Here is a 17907-nt window from a genome sequence, read left to right on the forward strand (position 1 = left end):
ACCTGCTGTGCATTCTGAACTGCTAACACACTTGATTTAGTAAATACTTTGCTTTTGGTGCTGTTTGTGCATCTAGAGCTTCACTGCCTTTTGATTTTTTTTTTAATCTCCTTTAGTTAGAATACATTTATATATTTATTTCGTTCTTTGAAAATGACCAGAATGCCCACCAGTAATGGTTGGAAGTGCTGTTTTTAGAAAAATGAGGTGGCTTCTCTGTAGTCCAGCAAAGGATGTCAGCCATGAGCCAAATCCAGGTGTTGATCACAGATCACTTCAGTCCTTCCTCACCTTGCTGCCTTAACACTGTTGCTTGAGAGGAAACAGAGCAAGCCTATTGTCAGGGCTCCTGGCTGTGAAGTTTAAATAGCTGTTCATACAGCTGTCAGTTTATCCCTCTGCTGCTGTGATGTCCCTCTCTTAAGGAGAAGGAAGCACTCATAATTCGTAAATGCTCGTAGTCAAAAGGAACAACAAAAGTCAGAGGGTCTGCAATCAATCAGAAAGTTTGTTAGTACGTAACGCACTTGGCATGGAAGTTGCTATGTTAGTGCATAGAAGCGCATGGCAGTGGGCTTTGGATAAAGGGATAGGGTGAAAGGGAAGAGAGAAAAAGAGATCACTAGTCCTGGTTTCAGCATTAGTCCAGCTGATGAGATGTCCTGGGGGCACTGCCTGGGCTTGCTGGGGGTACTTTTTAATACGTAGGTTTCCTCACCCTGAAGGCAGGTTTCTTGCTTTCTGTGCAAATTACCCATCGTGTGCAGTCCGTTCTTTCAGACCTTTCTGGAAATGGGCTGTGGAGCTTCTGGGATCTTGGATAGTCTTGAGCTCTCTCTACAGTCCATACCCATACCTTAGCCTCATTCCTGTGCTTGTGCTGTCCTGTGTTGTGCTTATCTCTGGGAACTAGACCAAGGATGTTTGTCCCTGGGGAGTGCTGCCCTACATCTGCATGGCCCCTTCTCCAGCCATATCTTGTTCTTTTTCATGGCATGTTAGTACCAACAATCCTTGTCTGCTATTGCCAACAATCCTTGGTTGGCTCCACAGCCATCCAGCTATCAGTGTTTGAGGCATACTCAAACACACAAAGGCACACTCAAAGCCCCTTTTCTTCTGGGATTCTACAGTTACACATACCAAGAGGAGTGCCCAGCCTTTTTTTGTTTCTGGTGACCAAATGCCTGTCACTTCTAAAAGAGTACAGTGGGTATGTTCCTCTTTAGCTGGTGTTTTCTTCACTCCTTTGAAGCTGGAAAACTGTTAGTAGGGTGAGTAAGTACCAGGAACCACCAGGGGTCCCCACAAGATTTCACAAGTAGTGCTCCTGTGACTGTGCTGTATTTTGGAGAGCTCTATAGGATATTTTCCTTGATCTCAGGGGCTTTAGCTTGCCTCTAAAGAAATTTTAATTCAGACCTTAAACAATCTGTGGTAGCTGCTGTTATTGAGAAGATGCTTAGAGCTAAACTGGGGACGGTGGTGCTTTTTCAGATTCCAATTTGACAATACTGAGTTATATTGAACTTGAATGAAATGATCTGAAAAATTCTCAACTCAGGTGTGACCCTGAACTTAGGAATCTGTACACATAGTTGGGGACTGCTCAGTGCATTTCTCTGAAAAGTTGAAGAAAAGTAGTATGGTTAACAAGATTTCTGGTCATTCTGGTGATGTGTAAAAGCTCTGCTCTGTTGTATAACCCTCAGATGACTTCAACACAAGTCCACATGAAAAAGGAGCAAAACCCTTTAAAAACTGTAAAGAGACACTGTTGCAGTGTCTTTTCATCAAACAGAAAATGAGCATCGTGACCTAAGACTCAACAAACAGGAGTTACATTGCCTACAATGGAAACTGCAGTCATAGGTCCTGCCCTTCAAAAGAGAAATACGAGGTTTACCTTTCAGTTGTCTTAACAAGTTGCAATGTTATTTCTCATCTGTTGACTGAAAACCTCTCCAAGACACTACCACTCATGGAGCTGCTTGTTACTGTACCTGAGTGGGATACTAGTCCTCAGCTCTGATAACAGAGTTTTTTCTAATGTATCAATAAATAAGCTTAGATAAATTTAAAGTGGAGTTTTCAGTTAATCCAGCCAGTTTGGTTGAATGCTGTTAGAGTGTTCACATTAGTAACTTGCTGCATGTGAAATGCCATTAAAAAGTATCCACATTAGTAATTGAATGTGAAAGAAGCAATGCCTTCCATTGGGTAGCCTGGTATGTTTGTGCCAGTGCGTTTAATGCCTCAGCTCTCGCAACTATGGGTAGCCATGATCTTTCCGGTTATGACATTTCAGGGAGTGGAGACACAGTGGTTTTGAATACTTTATACAAGCTAAAGTCAATGCCCTCAATGTTTGGCATCATACATCATATGACCAGAAGCATGAGTTTGGTGTTCATCCAGAATTAGGCTGTCAAGTTTTAGTTGGTTTTTTTTTTTTTTTTTTTTTTTTTTTTTTTTTTTTTTGAAGCTGAAGAGATTAAAAAATACAATGAAAATGAGTATTTATTATAGGTTCTGCTTTTTTGAATATCAGGTATATAGTGATGATATTCTATACTGGTATTTGTCATAAAAATGAAGAAACTTTTTGGGCTGTTGTTAAGTGTTTTTAACTAAGATTGGTAAGATTCAGTAGAACATAAATATAAATACTGAGGGCTTTTGTTGCAGTTTTAAAGCTAAGAATGTACTTTATAAGTATTATCTTTTCCTGTAGTTTTGTCTGTGTGGTTCTGTTCATATTTGAGTATGTCTCTTTCCTCCATGAGTGTAATTTTATTTTGGAAGCAGCTGTGAATGAAACTAGTCTAAGCTTTACCTGTGGATATTTTTGGAAACTGACTTTTTATCTTCTCTTCCAAGACAACCTGGGAATCTACTACATAAACTCAAATAGATTTTTTTGATTTTTAAACTCAAAAAGCTTCACTTAACTAACTGGCAGTGCTCCTTCATAACTTTGTTTTTCCAAAGATGACCTAGAAATTGACCAAGATCCTTTCCTGAGGCCTTTTATAGAATCACAGAAAGGTTTGGGTTGAACGGGATGTTAAAGATGATCTAGTTCCAACCCTCCTGCTGTGGGCAGGGATGCCTTCTACTAGACGGGTTGCTCAAAGCCCCATCCAACCTGGCCTTAAACACTTCCTAGATTGGGGCATCCACAATTTCTCCAGGCAGCCTGTTCCAGTGCCTCACCACCCTCACAAAAGCAAAAACGTTTTTGATGGGGTTTTTTGAGTGCTACAGAGAATGTTCTGTGTATATATTTCTGTAAATTTAGCATATGCATTCCCTAAATTTTAACACTTTGGATTATTGAGTATCCTTAAGAACTTTTGTGGTCGAAGCTTAACTTAAGGTGTTAAGATTTTTTTTTTTGTGGCTTTTTGCAAAAAATAATCTGCTAGTGGTCTAAAAAATACAGTGAGAAATTCCTCACAATACACTCACCCATTTTCCAGACGTGGAGTTTGGAAGATGAGTGATGTTCTCATCCTGCTTAAATATTTTCATGTCACAGACAGAATAAATAAATGAAAGCTAGATATGCTGAGTCTGTGGTGAAAATGGAAATGTAATTTTCATGCTGTTGAGACTAAGGGAAAGAATGGCCACAGCATGGCCTTTGTTTTAGAGCTATTATAAAATTCTTGTAATTTCTGAGCTTAAAATTTCTTTCTGAAGGGCAGGTTTATTTAAGAACTAAAAAAGATGCAGGATTTTAAATTAATGTAGTACAGGAGGTTTTGAATTCAGCTTAATCCTGCTTTCATCTTTTGGGCAGGTGTTTTGACATAGACCCCCATACATACATGGATACATGTTAAAATTTTAATTTAAGCATGGGTGTGGGAAATGTCTCTGTCATATTATTTGTCTGTTCTTAAAGTATACAGTAGTTGGATACTTAAAAATATCTTGCTATATATAGAATGCCTGGCTATTTTATAACAAATGATTTGTTTTGAAAGTTCTTTACAGTTAAACCATTTAAAATTCTATATTATTTTTAAATTTTTTCAGCAAATTACTCTTTGGTTTCTATCACTGCATTTTCTCTATGGTAGAACATATTCTTATGTGTAAAGCTTGTATTGATAATCTTAATTTTATCTCCTTTTGCCTCATGGGTGCAAAGCATTCTCACTGAGTGCTGTACTTGAGTAGGGTTTGTTGGAAGATTTATGTGAGTTGGAGGACAGATGCCTGCCTTTTAGCTTAGTTGTTAGTACTAAGCAGAAAAAATGAATTTTACACTGATTTTTTTAATCAGGATTCTTAGTTTGAGAAAGAGCTCTTTTGTTAAGATCAATTATTGTGGGGTTTTTTGTGTTGATTGTGTTTGTTGGATTCTTTGTTGTTGTTGGGGTTTTTTAGTTGTTTTTGGCTTTGAACTATTTAAAGCAAATTTGTAATCTGGAATCTGGAAGAGTACTTTTAAGTTTTCATTCCACCCCCCTTCTGGGGAAATAACAAGCCTAAACTGCCTTTTTTTTTTTTTCCTGCCACTCCTTTGAGATATAGAAAAGTGTTTTTATGGGATAACAGAGCACATTCTGGAGATTTACCAATTGTTTGCATCATCTGTCAACAAATGTCTTGTATGTCTGGCTTTTTACTGGCCTACTCTGTCTTTTCCATAGACATGTCTCTGCACTGGAAGTGGTTCCCTCAGCTGACTTGCTTCTCTACTTGACCTTTTAATTGTAGGGCTTGAAAGATAAGTTGGTTGTCTGACATTGGAGAGCAGAAAAATGCCTGTGGTACTAGACTGTGCAGAAAACTGCACAGCCTTTGTATGCTTTTTCTGCTATTAATGTAGCTGTTTCTCCTTTACCAGTGTACTTCCTGCCTGCACTGTATTTAATTAGATTTTCCACAATATACTGTGCCTGTGCTCATTACTTTCTTTGCTCTCTAGTCGTAACAGGTAAGATATCCTGCTTTAGCTCTCTGTTCTTCAGTTTGGTTTGGGGTTTTTGCTTGTTTGGTTGGTAATTTTGTTGTTTAGGTTTTTTTAGTGCCAGAGGCCTCTCTGTTAACCTGCTTTTGTAGAAGCATTTTGATGGGTCAGGACATCCTGGAAATACCTTAGTAATAGAAGCATGATGAGTTACTTGCATCTTTTTTGCTTTACAGTCATTTCGTAGAAGACTTGGATATGAGTTGAGTGAAATTCTTTCCTGTTTCAAGAGCTTCCTGATTATTGCTTGTATTTTCTTTGTTTTGTTATTCTTACAGTGCATTACTTTAATATTTTTGGGTTTTTTCAAAGATAATCAGAAGCATTTTTGAGTCTGCTTTCTGAGATATTTGGAGTAGACTCTATCAAAACTGTGGTGCTTTGTAGAAATAAGTTAAAAGAAGTATCTTTAATGTTCTCATTATTCCTTTTTAATTCCTCTTGGATTTTTACAGTAGTCTAGGTTGAAAAAAAGGTTTATTGCTTAAATACTTACTGTAAGAAGAATTTATTGGGAACCTGGTGTAGAATGTTTTGTTTGCTTTTCCAGGAGATTTAGTTTGGCTAGCATTCAGCCAGTACCTTTTTTTCCTGTGTGCAATTTCTCTTGAGTAACTTCTGTTTTTCCCCACTTGCCATTTAGTGCTTCTTTGGGTAGGGCAGGGAGTCTGTGGAATGGATCTGACATTAAAAAATGGCAAGTTGGATAGTTATTTATCCCCTTTCAACCCCACAAGCATTTGTGCAGGTTCTCTTATATGAACATACTCTTCCAGTTATCCACGAAGGATAATCTGCACCAGAGTTGGTCAGGCACAATACTGGTTCTCTTCTGGCTGTTGTAGCAATAGAAATAATTTTCCTGGCTCTTCATTTTCTTTATTATTGACACTCCCAGCAGTCTGTTTCCAAGGAGTCTACTCTCTGTGCCCACATCACTCCCTTTCCTTAAGTGAGGCAGATCTCTCACGTGCTAGCAGTGTTTTAGGTCACATGAACATACGTTATAAGTTATCTTGGGTGTTTAACACAGCTCAAGATGGTGCATCACTAACCTTTTATCCTAGTTTGTTAAGCAAACCCTTTTCTTTAAGGCACACAAGGAAATTTGTTGTACATTGACTCGAACTGTCCTCCCTGCCATTAGTTACAGATAGCAGTGGACACATTAGTGATTGACATACTCTTAAGTAAAATTTTAGTCCTGTGTGAAGCTTATTGAACAGCTAACATTCTCCTGTTCTTAGTTTCCTGTATTCCTTCCATTGCTGCATGCTGCTGTGAGGCAGGATCTGTAACACAGAATCAGATACAAAGCACTGGCGGTACTTGACTCTCTGGGAATGCAGAGAAGTAATTGAAGTCTTGGTTAAAGCCCTCAAAATGAATGGTTTTGGTATTACAGCTTTTGCGTGGCTGTTGGAGAGGTCTATCAGCAGCAATACTTCTACAGCAGGCCACATGTAGCATTTAAAATGGTAAGGGCTGTAGTATCATGCCTGTCACACAACTGGAGGCATGTGTGTGCCAGAGGAGTTGGCCTGTGGAATCACTCTTGTGGAGCGGTGGTACAGGGGTTCTCTGCGGTGTGCTTGGCCTGGCTCTGCAGAGCGTTGGTTTTATTTGTCAGCTGCTGACCCACTGATGAAACTTTGCCTTCCATTGTAGCCCAGTCTGAAAGCATTTTCTCAATTACTGGAAGATTTAATACCTGTAATCTATTGCTCTGATATTTACCTAAGAAGAGACACTTATCCAAGGGGAGAGTTATTTCTCTTATTCTGAATAGCAGGTTTGTAGTAAAATTAACTGAAGCTGTGGAGCCTAATGTAAATAAAATAGTCTTGTATTTGAAAAGATACATTTACAATGTTCTGTCCTTATACTGTACTAAATATTTTTGCTAAGAATATTACAGGAAAATGTCTTTATTAGATGAAAAAACTGTATGTGGCTTTGAAAGTTGGTACTGTAATTAAAAGACTAAGCAGACTTCAGCCATGCCCTCAGTATGCATCAAATACAACAGCAGATGGTTAATAACAGAACCCAGTGCTCATGCTTCCTTAATTTGGGTCAGTTAACACCATAGAATCATTTCCCTTTGAGCTCAAGTAATTGCTTTTGGTAGTTGTGTTTCCACCTGTGGTTTACAAGAGAGACGCTCACAGTAAGGATCTTCAGGAGTTCTTGGAGCAGTTTGAATTCAGTTTGGAGGCCTGGGCTTGACACAAAAGTGGTAGTACTTTTGGGGTCTATATTTGCTACCTCTTTGTTGTTTTGATAAATTCACAAACAACTTTTTGTGATAGGCCACCATTCAGTTAGCATTCTCCTCCTTGTTAATTGTTTTCTGCCCAATAGTAAAGATTACTAAAGTAACAGGAAAATAGAACTGTTAAAAAAAGTCAGGTCTACAGTAGGAGAAGAACACAATAGACAAAACCTTACATTGTGTTACCGGGGTTTCTTTTTGTCTTGTGCTTTTTGTCTTCTAGTGCTACTTCTATGGACAAGGCAGGGAGTGTTCTGTCTCCTTGCCAATCTCACCAGAATGTAGGAAAATTCATATAAATTTAAAATAGAGATTTCACTTGAGCAGGAGGCCAGTTGGCAGATGAGTCTATGATATTGTTTTGGTGCATGAAGCAGGTGGAGAAAGGCAGCAGATGATGCAGTGAGTGGAAACACTTGTAGGAAGTCCCATTTTCTCATTTTAGCTATGCTGTGTGCCTACCGTTTAAGAAAGCACCTCACTGGTCCTGGGAAAGGGATACTAACAGGACTTTCTGTGAACACAGTAATGAAATAGTCAGTCTATTTGTGTACTGATGTTTTGGGAGGCATGGTCTTTGTAGGTACCATTTCTTTGTGAATTCAAAAAATTACTTTGTGTGAAAAGTTAGCATCTTTTGAACAACTTCAAGTATAGCTTCTGATCTAATTATAAATTGTGATCTGATTTATTTAGGTAAAACAATGGAGATGCAACTGTATTTTCAAATAGAATATGCTTCCTAATATGTCAGTGTGAAATACTCTTGGCTGTCCATTAAGCTTTTCCAGTGCCTGTAAAATATTAGAAGATCAAGAAAAAAGTTCACATAAAGATGAATGGAAGAAATTTATCTGAGGAGAGAATATGTTTTAAATTGTAAATAATTCTTTTAAGAAATAAGAATGGGTAAAGTCAAAGAGATCTGTCTTGCCAATAGCAGATCTCTAGGGAAGAGAATAAGCATATGCACATCTCCAGAACGCTCTCTAAGCCTCCAGCATTTCCACCAGAGGTGTTGTCTTTAATAGCTTTTGATGCTGGTTTTTTTGTTGTTGTTGTTCCGTCAGTGTGTCTCACTGCTTTATGAACCACTGCATTCTTCTGCAAAGTGGCAAAGAATTCCACCACTTTCCTACATGCTGTATGAAGAATTAGCCCTTTTTCCTCTGCTTGTCACCTTACCTTTTTTGTTATGTCATGTAGGGCCCACTGAAAAACAGCTGATGCTCTTGACTTTCTTCACACAACTTGTGGTTCTGCTGACATCTATTGTGTCATCTTCTACATTGCATCTTTTCCTGACTGAAGAGTCCCGATCCATTTTGTTGCCCTGTAGAAGGAAAGCTATTTTGTTCTCTGTTGTCATCGTGCTCTTCTGTAACCCGTTTCAGCTCTTCTATAATCCTTTTGGACTTTTTGCTCTATGTAAAGTGTTTAAGATATAGACAAGCTGTGGATTCATTTAAGGCTTTAATGAAGTTCTTTCTCTTAACTGATAATTCTTGAATCAAATTAATTTGTTCTGTATTGCTGCTACCTTTTTGTAACTTGTAGTATTGTCGCCGTAAAAAGTTTTCCCCAAAGCACAAAATACTCTTGTTTTATGTTGATACAAATTTTGTAGTGTTTTTTGAATATTCAAATAGAAAATAACTTTTTTATGTATATACATACAGGTTATAAAGCAGCTAAATGGAGTCTGAGCAGCTGTTTCATAGAGGCTACTATCGAAACAGTTACAACAGCATAACTAGTGCAAGCAGCGATGAGGAGCTTTTAGATGGCGCAGGTGTAATTATGGATTTTCAGACCTCTGAAGATGACAATCTTTTGGATGGTGATGCATCCATTGGTAAGTTAATTTCAGCTTAAAAGTTTTCTCTGGGTTGTATTTTTGCATGTGGTGGGGGTTTTTTCTTGGTTTTTATTTTGTTTTGGTTTTATATGACCAAATCTGATCCTTTTCTGTTAAGATGATCTGTCCTTCAGAGAGACGCTTTAAACCTGAAAGGGGCTGAACATTTTTCTGTGTGCTTGCCTAATAATTACATTGTGTGGGATGACTTTTGATACGAGGCAGATATTAACATGCTGCTGACAAATGTAGAACTTGCTGTCAGGTAAAAGGATGGCTAATCTGCAGCTTTCTTCTCTGCAGTGGAATTTTGGAAGTCTCACTCCCTCCAGTATTTCTTTGATGCAAAAATTAACAGGCTGTTTTAATCATTACTTCTAGAGATAAATCTGTTTTGCTTCATTCAGCTTCACCTCTGTAAAACAGAGGCAAAAGCCAGAAGTAGAGGTGGTGTTAGAAGCAACAGAAAGCACAATATGAGCTGTATTTTTGACTAGATAAAAAGTTGCAAAGAAAACTTTCTACTGTGAGTACTATAAAAGCACTGAAGTAATACAAAGAAGAAAGAACTGGGAAGCTCTTTCTCTCTTTTTTTTTTTTTTTTAGTTTAAGAAAACAGTTCATGTAGTGAAAGCATTAGCATTCATTTAGCAATAGTCAAAAAGGTGAACTGAAGGAGGGAAAGAAAGTAATTTCTCTTAAAGATACTAAACTTGGTTAAATATATACTCTGCTTGCTTCCTCTTACTTTGTTCAAAATCAAACTCTGCTTCTTGGATTTTTTTTTTCTTTTTTAGTGCCTTTTCCTCTTTTCTTCTCCCGTTAGCATTTAGTTGTTTTCCTTCCCTGCAGTGTCTCTTCCGCCATATGTTTTCCCTTTGCTGCGCTTAGCAGTTGGGTGTTGGCGCTGTAGTAGATGGTTGTGCTGTATCGTTAGAAGCATCTCGCCTGTATTCCTTCTATCTAGTTAGATATGTCTGGAATGTGCAGTTGTTTAACTTGTATACCAATACAGGTATCACAAGCCAGGACACCTTCAATTACTTGCAGAACACCAGCATGCTAAAGTCCAGTACTTAAGAGTTGGGAAATTATTAGGCGAACAACTGGCTTCTGTATGTAATTCTTTGTTCTAAGTATATGGCACTTTTAATCAAGTGAGTGCCTTGCTCGTCTAACATAATATTTACAACCTGTACTGAAAGTCTGAAGCTACTCTGGTTATTGTTCATATAAATCATTTCCATCACTTCAAGCATGAAGGAGAAATGAGTTTACAGTAAGAGAAATAGTTTCAGAGCCACTGTTCTACCTTTATGAAGGCAGATCTGTGAAATCAGATCCATATATTGAGTCCAAACAGATGAGGTGGTTGTTTTGTTTGCATTGTCAAAATCAATGCTAATTGCTGCACATGCCAGCAGCTCCCATCTTGTTGTAACACTGAAGTATCAGAATGTGGGTTGGTACATAAATATGAATGTATTTTCTTTCCTGGAACTTTAATTTTTTGCTCATGACTTGTCTGCTTGCCCCAGTTCTGGACTCCCTGAAAGAAGCAGCAATAGTAATAAGCTCTATTATTTTATTTGAGTGGTGATTTATGTGTCTCTATACATGGAAAATGTTTTATTGTACATCAAATCACAGTAAATATCTTAGTAGTAGATCAGAATATGATGTTAATTTTCTTCTTAGGCTGGTAACATACTTTGAAAAATGTTACACATAAACTTGCACTCAGGAGGTGAACATCTGTGTTTCTCATTTCTTAGGTGTCCAAATGTGTCAGGTGTTTTTTCTTTTGTGTTTTTAATACAGCAAATCTCATTGACAAGACAAAACAAGGGCTATTTTGCATGTGCCCATTTTGTAATTCTCTCTTACTCACATAGCATCAACTGTTTGGTTTGTTTGTATTAGTAGCAGTATTATTTAAATGCTCTTATCCTTTAGCCATATTTTTGTTCTGTTAAGTGTAAGTACAGATGAATTCACAATATGGAATATGTCCCACCTCCTAAGGAAGGGCAGGACCATCTCAGTAACTGGAAGATCACATGCTGCTCAGCACTGCAGGCCCTCCAGAACATGATGTGCATGCAGAGGCCTTAGGTCTGGCTCTAGCAGGCAACCCCTGCCAAAATCAGGACTCCTATTTAAAAATGTAGTGTAGTTTAAGTCTGTGGGACTGGAAGAATTTGTAAGGTTGGTATCTCAGCAACATTAGCAAACTGGCAATAGTGTATGTAGATAAAATTATTGTGGAAATAATGTAGTTAAATTGAAAGCTGCATAGCTGCAGAATGTAAGCTTCTAGTACAAATGAGCACAGACATGAATTTATGCAATCTGGATAAGTTGCCATGGACAATAGAGGGCACATCAACATTGCACAGTTTATGTAATAAAATATAGAATTTTGCAGATTTTTTAAAAAATCAAGACCATGCAATGAGGAGAAAATGAAGGATTAAGAAATAGTCTTTATCTTTCTTCTTTTTTCAGCTAATGAAAATGGAACCTTAAGCTGCACATATATTATGTAGACAAAGGCTAAGAATATGGAATTTCTAAAGTAATTGTAGTCTGTCCCCCTCATTCAGAGGGTAGTAAGTTAACAGAAGAAGTTTGCTTATTTCACTGCTCAGTCCCTTGGCTCTCAGCACAGCAATTCTATAAAGCTGCACAGTACTGCTATTCACATTACCACTCATACTTAAGTACTTAACTGAGGTTTAGAAAGCCATTGAAGCTGTTACACAGTGGTGAATATGCTTTCTGTTGAAAGCATGTGGAAATTGGATGATGTTGGGAAAGAATGCTAACCTCATATACTCCTTGTCTTATATGGGAAATTTCTTGGTACTATATGGGACTAAACAAATGAACAAGGACTGAAAGCAGTAATCAGTCCTGTCACTTCGACTTTTAGGTTTCTTTAATATTTAGTTGATAGCAGCTTGTCTTTTTAGTGTCATCTTATTTGAAAGGTTGTGGATAGTTCCATGTTGGGGAATCATCATTATCTTAAAACCAATGCTGTACAACCATCTTGCTCTTCTTAACACCATCTGAAAACATGTATGTGGCCTGTCCTTTACTGTCTCATCTGAGGAAAATACAGAAATTGTGATGATGTAGTATTTTTAACTAAATCCATACATATGTATAGTAATTATGTATGTAGTATGCCTGTTATGTTCTCCAGTAGCTATTTTCTTTGCATGAATGACAGATTTTAAGTGGCAGTGTTGTGGAGAACAAGTAGGTATTATGAAATTGTGAATTCTTTGAGCACAGCATATTTTAACATGCTAAACAATTACATTGCTGTGCATGTGGAGGCTTGGATGACTTGTACCAAAACCCTGCCTTAAAAGGATGCTGCCTGTCAGCTTTGAACAAAACTTGCTTTTGTTGCTTATCAAAACTTTGTAGTACTGAAGTTAGTGTTTTTCCTTGTTAGAGTGCTGGCTAATGAATACGGTGATTTTGTACTGAAATGGAAGCATCTGCCTCATTGTATGTTACCAGAGCTTGTACAGAGACTGTACATCCATATATGCAATTTGTGAAAGTAATTTTTATCATGACTTATCTGTGTTTTATTTTTAGATTGTTTGCCCTGCTTATTTGTAGGTCAATGTAGGTCAATTTAAACATATACTTAGCTCTGGAAAGCTATTAGTTATTTAATAGTCAAGTCATATAAGCTAATATTTACTGGTTTAAATTTTACAGAGCTATACTATTTAGCTTTTAAACAAAATCTTACACTAGGGTAGTTCATTGTTTCCCATCAATTTAGCAGAGGAAAAAAAGAATTCTTTCTAAACAGAAATGAAATCTCCAGAATGGAAATATATTATTAGATTAATATTTTAACTGTGGAATGTGATAAGATGATGAAATGTCTAATCAGTTCTTTTCTCTCAACAGTGGTTTGCCTTGCCTGTCTCTAAAGTTTGAGAGAGTCACAATTCTTGGCTATTAGCTGGGCTTGAAGGGTGTAACAAGTCTCTTCAAAAGTTCAAACTTTTTCCTTTTATGACTTGGGGTTAGCCAACCAGTGAGGTGAAACCGAGAGGTCTCCATCATTTTGCTCAGAATTGAGGGCTGTTTATATGATCAGAGAGGACTGCATCAGTTTTCACTCTTCTTTATTTAAGTGTAGGGCAAGCTCAGTAGGAGGTGGATTTTTGTACTGTTGTCAGACTGCAATTTTTTCAAGGCACTTACTGAAATCAGATGATTAAATCTTATTTGCAGTAAAAATGATTTGCAAACAAATGACCTCACTGGTGTTTACATCTCAAGGGACTTTGATCTGTCTGTGGCAGTCTCAGTACTGAATGAGCTTGCATTCTTTTTGGTAGGTATGGATTCCTGCTTCACTTGAAGGAGCTTGGTTGCTTATGTTGTGAGTTCAGTGTGGAGACAGTTTACAATTTGACATACGGTGTTAACATAAAATTGGCAATACTTAACCTTAGTATGACAACCTGTAAACTGGTAATTCAAAAGCTGATGCTACAGCCACTACTGTCTCCTTGCAGTGGTAGCATTGCCACTGAAAAAGAAAAGGATATGCCAGCAGGTCATAGTGTAAAACACTGCAGCTCTTCTAAAACCTCCTTACCTATGATTTGGAGTCCCTTGCCTAAAGAGAGAGACCTAAACAATCCATTTTTGGTGCCTTAAATATCGACACTAAAAATTTTATAATTGTGAACTAATATTATGGCATTATTTGAGGAACAGAGTGCAACTTTCAGCAAGTGCAAGTGGTTCAGTATAATCAAGAAGTTTGTACTACGGGGGGGATAATTTTTCAAGCAAGAGTTAGTTATCTTTTCCAACAACATGTGAATGTTGTTTCACAGGTATGCTTGTTTCTATTTGGCTATTGCCCTTTATAAAGAGAAGGAAGAATATGAAGAAAAGAACAAAATAGCTTACTTCCCACATAAAAAATTTAAGTTCCTGTTGCATTCCTCATATGTGGAAATTGCATTAACGTATCCTTCCTGTTACTCACAGCTGATATGAAGAAGAGCCTTTGAAGTAATTTTGCACCATTGGCGTTGTTTTTGTTATCCATTCATTCCATCCACGTGTTATAAAACTGATTGGACTGAACAGTCATTATGACAGTTTGACATATCTCTTTCCTAAGTTACATACAACCTATTTTCCAAGTTAGCAATATTTGCATTAAAGAGCTCATTGTCATTCTTAAGTAAGGAACATATTCACCCCAAAATGATGCCATACAAATCGAAGCATGAGATAACATGATTTGCTGTGATCACAAGGGCAAGCATGAGGCACAGCTAATTTATAGAATTAAATTGTTAAATTGTCAGTAACTAGTTATAATTTACTTTCTTCTGCTGGGTTGCAGTTAGGCTGCAGACATTTTGCTGTGCTTCATACTACTGATGCAGCTAAACCCAGGCTATCTGACAGTATCAAACCATGACTGCTACTTTTTTTTGGTAATGCGTGAAGTTGATTTTGTCCACCTATCTGGAACAGAAATTGTTAAACATTATGTTTACATGGATAACTGGGCTAATTAAAAATGTTCTTCTTCAAGGATTTAAAAATTCCTGTCAGCACCCCTCCCTCCACCCCTACTGACTGGAAGATTCTTAGGTTAAGGAAAAAATGTTTTACCTTAGTTATGGGATGTCATTATCAAATGAGTGAATTTCAATGAGTATCTGTTTATCATGCTAGTGATTTCCTGAACTGTAACGTCTGTTTGTTTGGGTTTTTTTGTAGTTATTGTTCAAAATGTAAATTCACTTGATATTGTTGTAGTTGAACAGCCTTCAATGGTGTTACAGTGTTAGTTTAGGCCTTCTGATTATATATGGATTGGTGTGTCAGTAGGCTTTCTGAGGGATGGAAATTATGGCAGTGTGTATGTAGAGTTTTAGTAACCGAGTAGTTTCTGATTCTCTTAAATGTTTGAAAACAGATAATTATCATTTCAATTTCTCATAAACACCACGGTCAGTTCTTTGAGGACTTGTTTGTAAATCCTACCAACAGTCCTTGTGTGGTCTCACCAGTCCTTCCTGATGAAGTTTTATTTAGCACATGAGCCTGATGCTCTGGAAGAAGATAAATGAAAATACTAATAATCCATTCTTTCCATCTTTCTGATATTATATAATCTTGTTGGTTTCCTTCTGCAGCTCTCCTGAAGTGCTTAAAGCACACTAGCTTTGTCAACAGATGCTGCTGAGGAAGTTGTTACCAACTTGACAGCCTGGTGTAGTGTTAGTATGTGTATGTCCTTCTTCCAGACAAACTGTGTGAATAGTGTAAAATCAAGGAATGAAAACAGAGGAAGTGTGATGGCATATATGTAGATATGTAGAAAGATGAGTCTGAAATGTAAAATAAAATAATTCGGTATAGTATGTCTATAAAATCTTTAGGAACTAAATGGACAATTTTTGGTACAGTTTTAATAATATTTCATTTATTCATTTTAGTTTTGATTTGTTCTCTCAAGTCAGCCAAAGAAAGCAGATAGGATTTTAACCAAATTGATGTCAGGTTATGCTCTTGTTTTCTGCCTTTGAGAATATTCTTGCTTACCAGCATTTTAAAGTGAAGGCTTTTCATTGGCTTGGGTTAAACAGAAATATTATTCTGAAAGAGGATATTATGATGTCCCTGAAACACGAGTACTGAGTCAAACCACAAATCTACCTAGCTCAGCATCCTATCTCTGACAGGGGTCAAAAATCAGTGCTTAAGGAAGAGTAAGAATATGGAGTAAGAGAGAGGCACCAGAGTACTTGTGTAGAAGTTTTTGTCTAGCTGACAGCCTCTCTCATCTGAGTCGTGGGTTTTAATTTTTAGTCCTCTTTAGTGTATTTTTCTTGAACTGAGCTTTTCTCACTAATGCAATTCTTTAGCACCCAAACCATCCCTTGCAAGCTCTCCTAGCTTAGCTACATTTTATGTAAAGCACCATCTTATTTTCTTTATTTTGAACCTAGATCCACATATAAATGCTGCTGAGAGTAGACATAAGTGCCAGAGTCTTACTTAGGTTAACACTGGACCATGCGTTACCATGGACTGACATCTGGATCTCCTTGTCATTTACCCTTGTATGGCATAAATGCTTAAGCTCTCTTTTGTGTTTTTTAATTTTCATCTGTAGTTGTAGCTGCAGAAAATATTTCTGCTGATACAAAAAGTTTTAGGGGGTATTATTAGCTTATTGAAGTGAAACTGCTGTTGGTAGGAAAAGGTTTGATATGAAATTAAGACAGGGTGACCTGAAACTAGGACGACTTGATTGTCATGCCAAATACACATACCCTGATAAGCCTATCATGCAGTGGCCATATGCATCTAGAAACTAACAAGGATTAACACATGAATTACATGGTGCTGTCACTGTTATTAGAACAGATGGTGAAATTTTTATTTCCATTGCTACTTATTTTTTCTTCTCCTCAGTTATCTCTTTTTCAGTTGTTTGCTTGGCTGGACCTTGTAGGTATCCCATCCTTTAGATCCTCTTCACTGCCCCTTTCTGAACCCTTTGTAATATCTCTAATTTAGGGGAGGGGTCAGAACTTCACACAGCATTTGGAGGATGGGCATGCCCTAGAAATAGAGTAAGTTTATTCTGACCACTACTAAATACTGAGCCTATATTTGAATTAATGGAATTCAAACATACCTGGCATGGTGTAGTATTTTGTATTAACAACATACAGAATTGCTGTTGGTGCTATGTTCACAAGCTTATTTATTTATGAAGAAGATGTAATATCTCTAAGATGGAAGGTAATCTTAACATATATATGGCTGTTGTGGTTTATGAGTGGTAGTCCCCAATTTAGTTCTCCATGGAGACCTTCCAAACCACACTACTTGATCCACCTTCCCCCCACTCCTGCCACCCCCATGGGTCGATGGAGAGCAGAATTGGAGGAACAAAAGGCAAAAAATCACAGCTTGAGATAAGAACAATTTACTGGAAACAACGAGATAAAACGAACAGTAACAGGAACAATAATAATAACAAATGTATACAAAAAAAAGAGAATGATTCACATGCGAAAAGCTCACCTCAGAGCCTGACCTGACTGAACCCTACTGCAGCCATGATTTCCTAACTGGAAAGGAATACCCTTTTTCTTGGAAATGAGAGAGAGTCCCATTTCCCTGCCCCAGCAATGACATGAAGTGGTATGGAATGTCTTGGTCATGCCCTCCTGCTGACCCGGGCCAGAACCAGGACAGTGATGTCCCTTGGTGCTATAATTTTATCCCCTGCATTATACTTTGAACACCAAGTTGGAAATAATGGCCAATGGTAAGCAACCCTAAAACAGAAGAAGGGCAATGGAGCAGGTAAGACCTATATCCTTATATGCATTTAGGTATGAGGAAAAATAGAACCATCTCTGTAGCGCAATTTTGGCTAGTCTGAGAAAGAAGTGAACTTCAGGGAAGGATGCCAAATCTTCCTGTTGATGCATTGTAACTACAGCTTTAGCAGATTGGAGTGTGAGAAGAGAGCACATATGGGAAGGTGAAAATGCAGCAGTACTTATTTTCTTAGTAAAAGCCTACCCTGTAAACAAAAAGTACAGAAAAAATATAGAAATTATTTAAGAGGCTCTTAGAGACAGAGAGAGCAACTTGTTTGCAGAAAATAGCTTCCTTTTCTTCCAAGTCCTCCTCATGTGATTAATACAGTAGAAGTAGATATTTCTAATATCAGTGTAAAACTGATCAATTAAA

General features: G+C 37.4%; 1 protein-coding gene across 2 annotated transcripts in view; it reads left to right on the forward strand.

Annotated features, from left to right (window-relative positions):
* The window catches only part of CLCN3 (chloride voltage-gated channel 3), a 66004-nt gene that overhangs the window by 4695 nt on the left and 43402 nt on the right, over positions 1-17907 (forward strand). For both annotated transcript variants that reach the window (XM_039550288.1, XM_039550289.1), the window contains exon 2: positions 8939-9114. In XM_039550288.1, the coding sequence (XP_039406222.1) occupies positions 8955-9114 (160 nt within the window). In that variant the 5' untranslated portion in view covers positions 8939-8954. The remainder of the gene's footprint in view (positions 1-8938; positions 9115-17907) is intronic.

Source organism: Corvus cornix, chromosome 4 (assembly GCF_000738735.6).
Source record: "Corvus cornix cornix isolate S_Up_H32 chromosome 4, ASM73873v5, whole genome shotgun sequence".
In the NCBI taxonomy this organism is placed as follows: domain Eukaryota; kingdom Metazoa; phylum Chordata; class Aves; order Passeriformes; family Corvidae; genus Corvus; species Corvus cornix.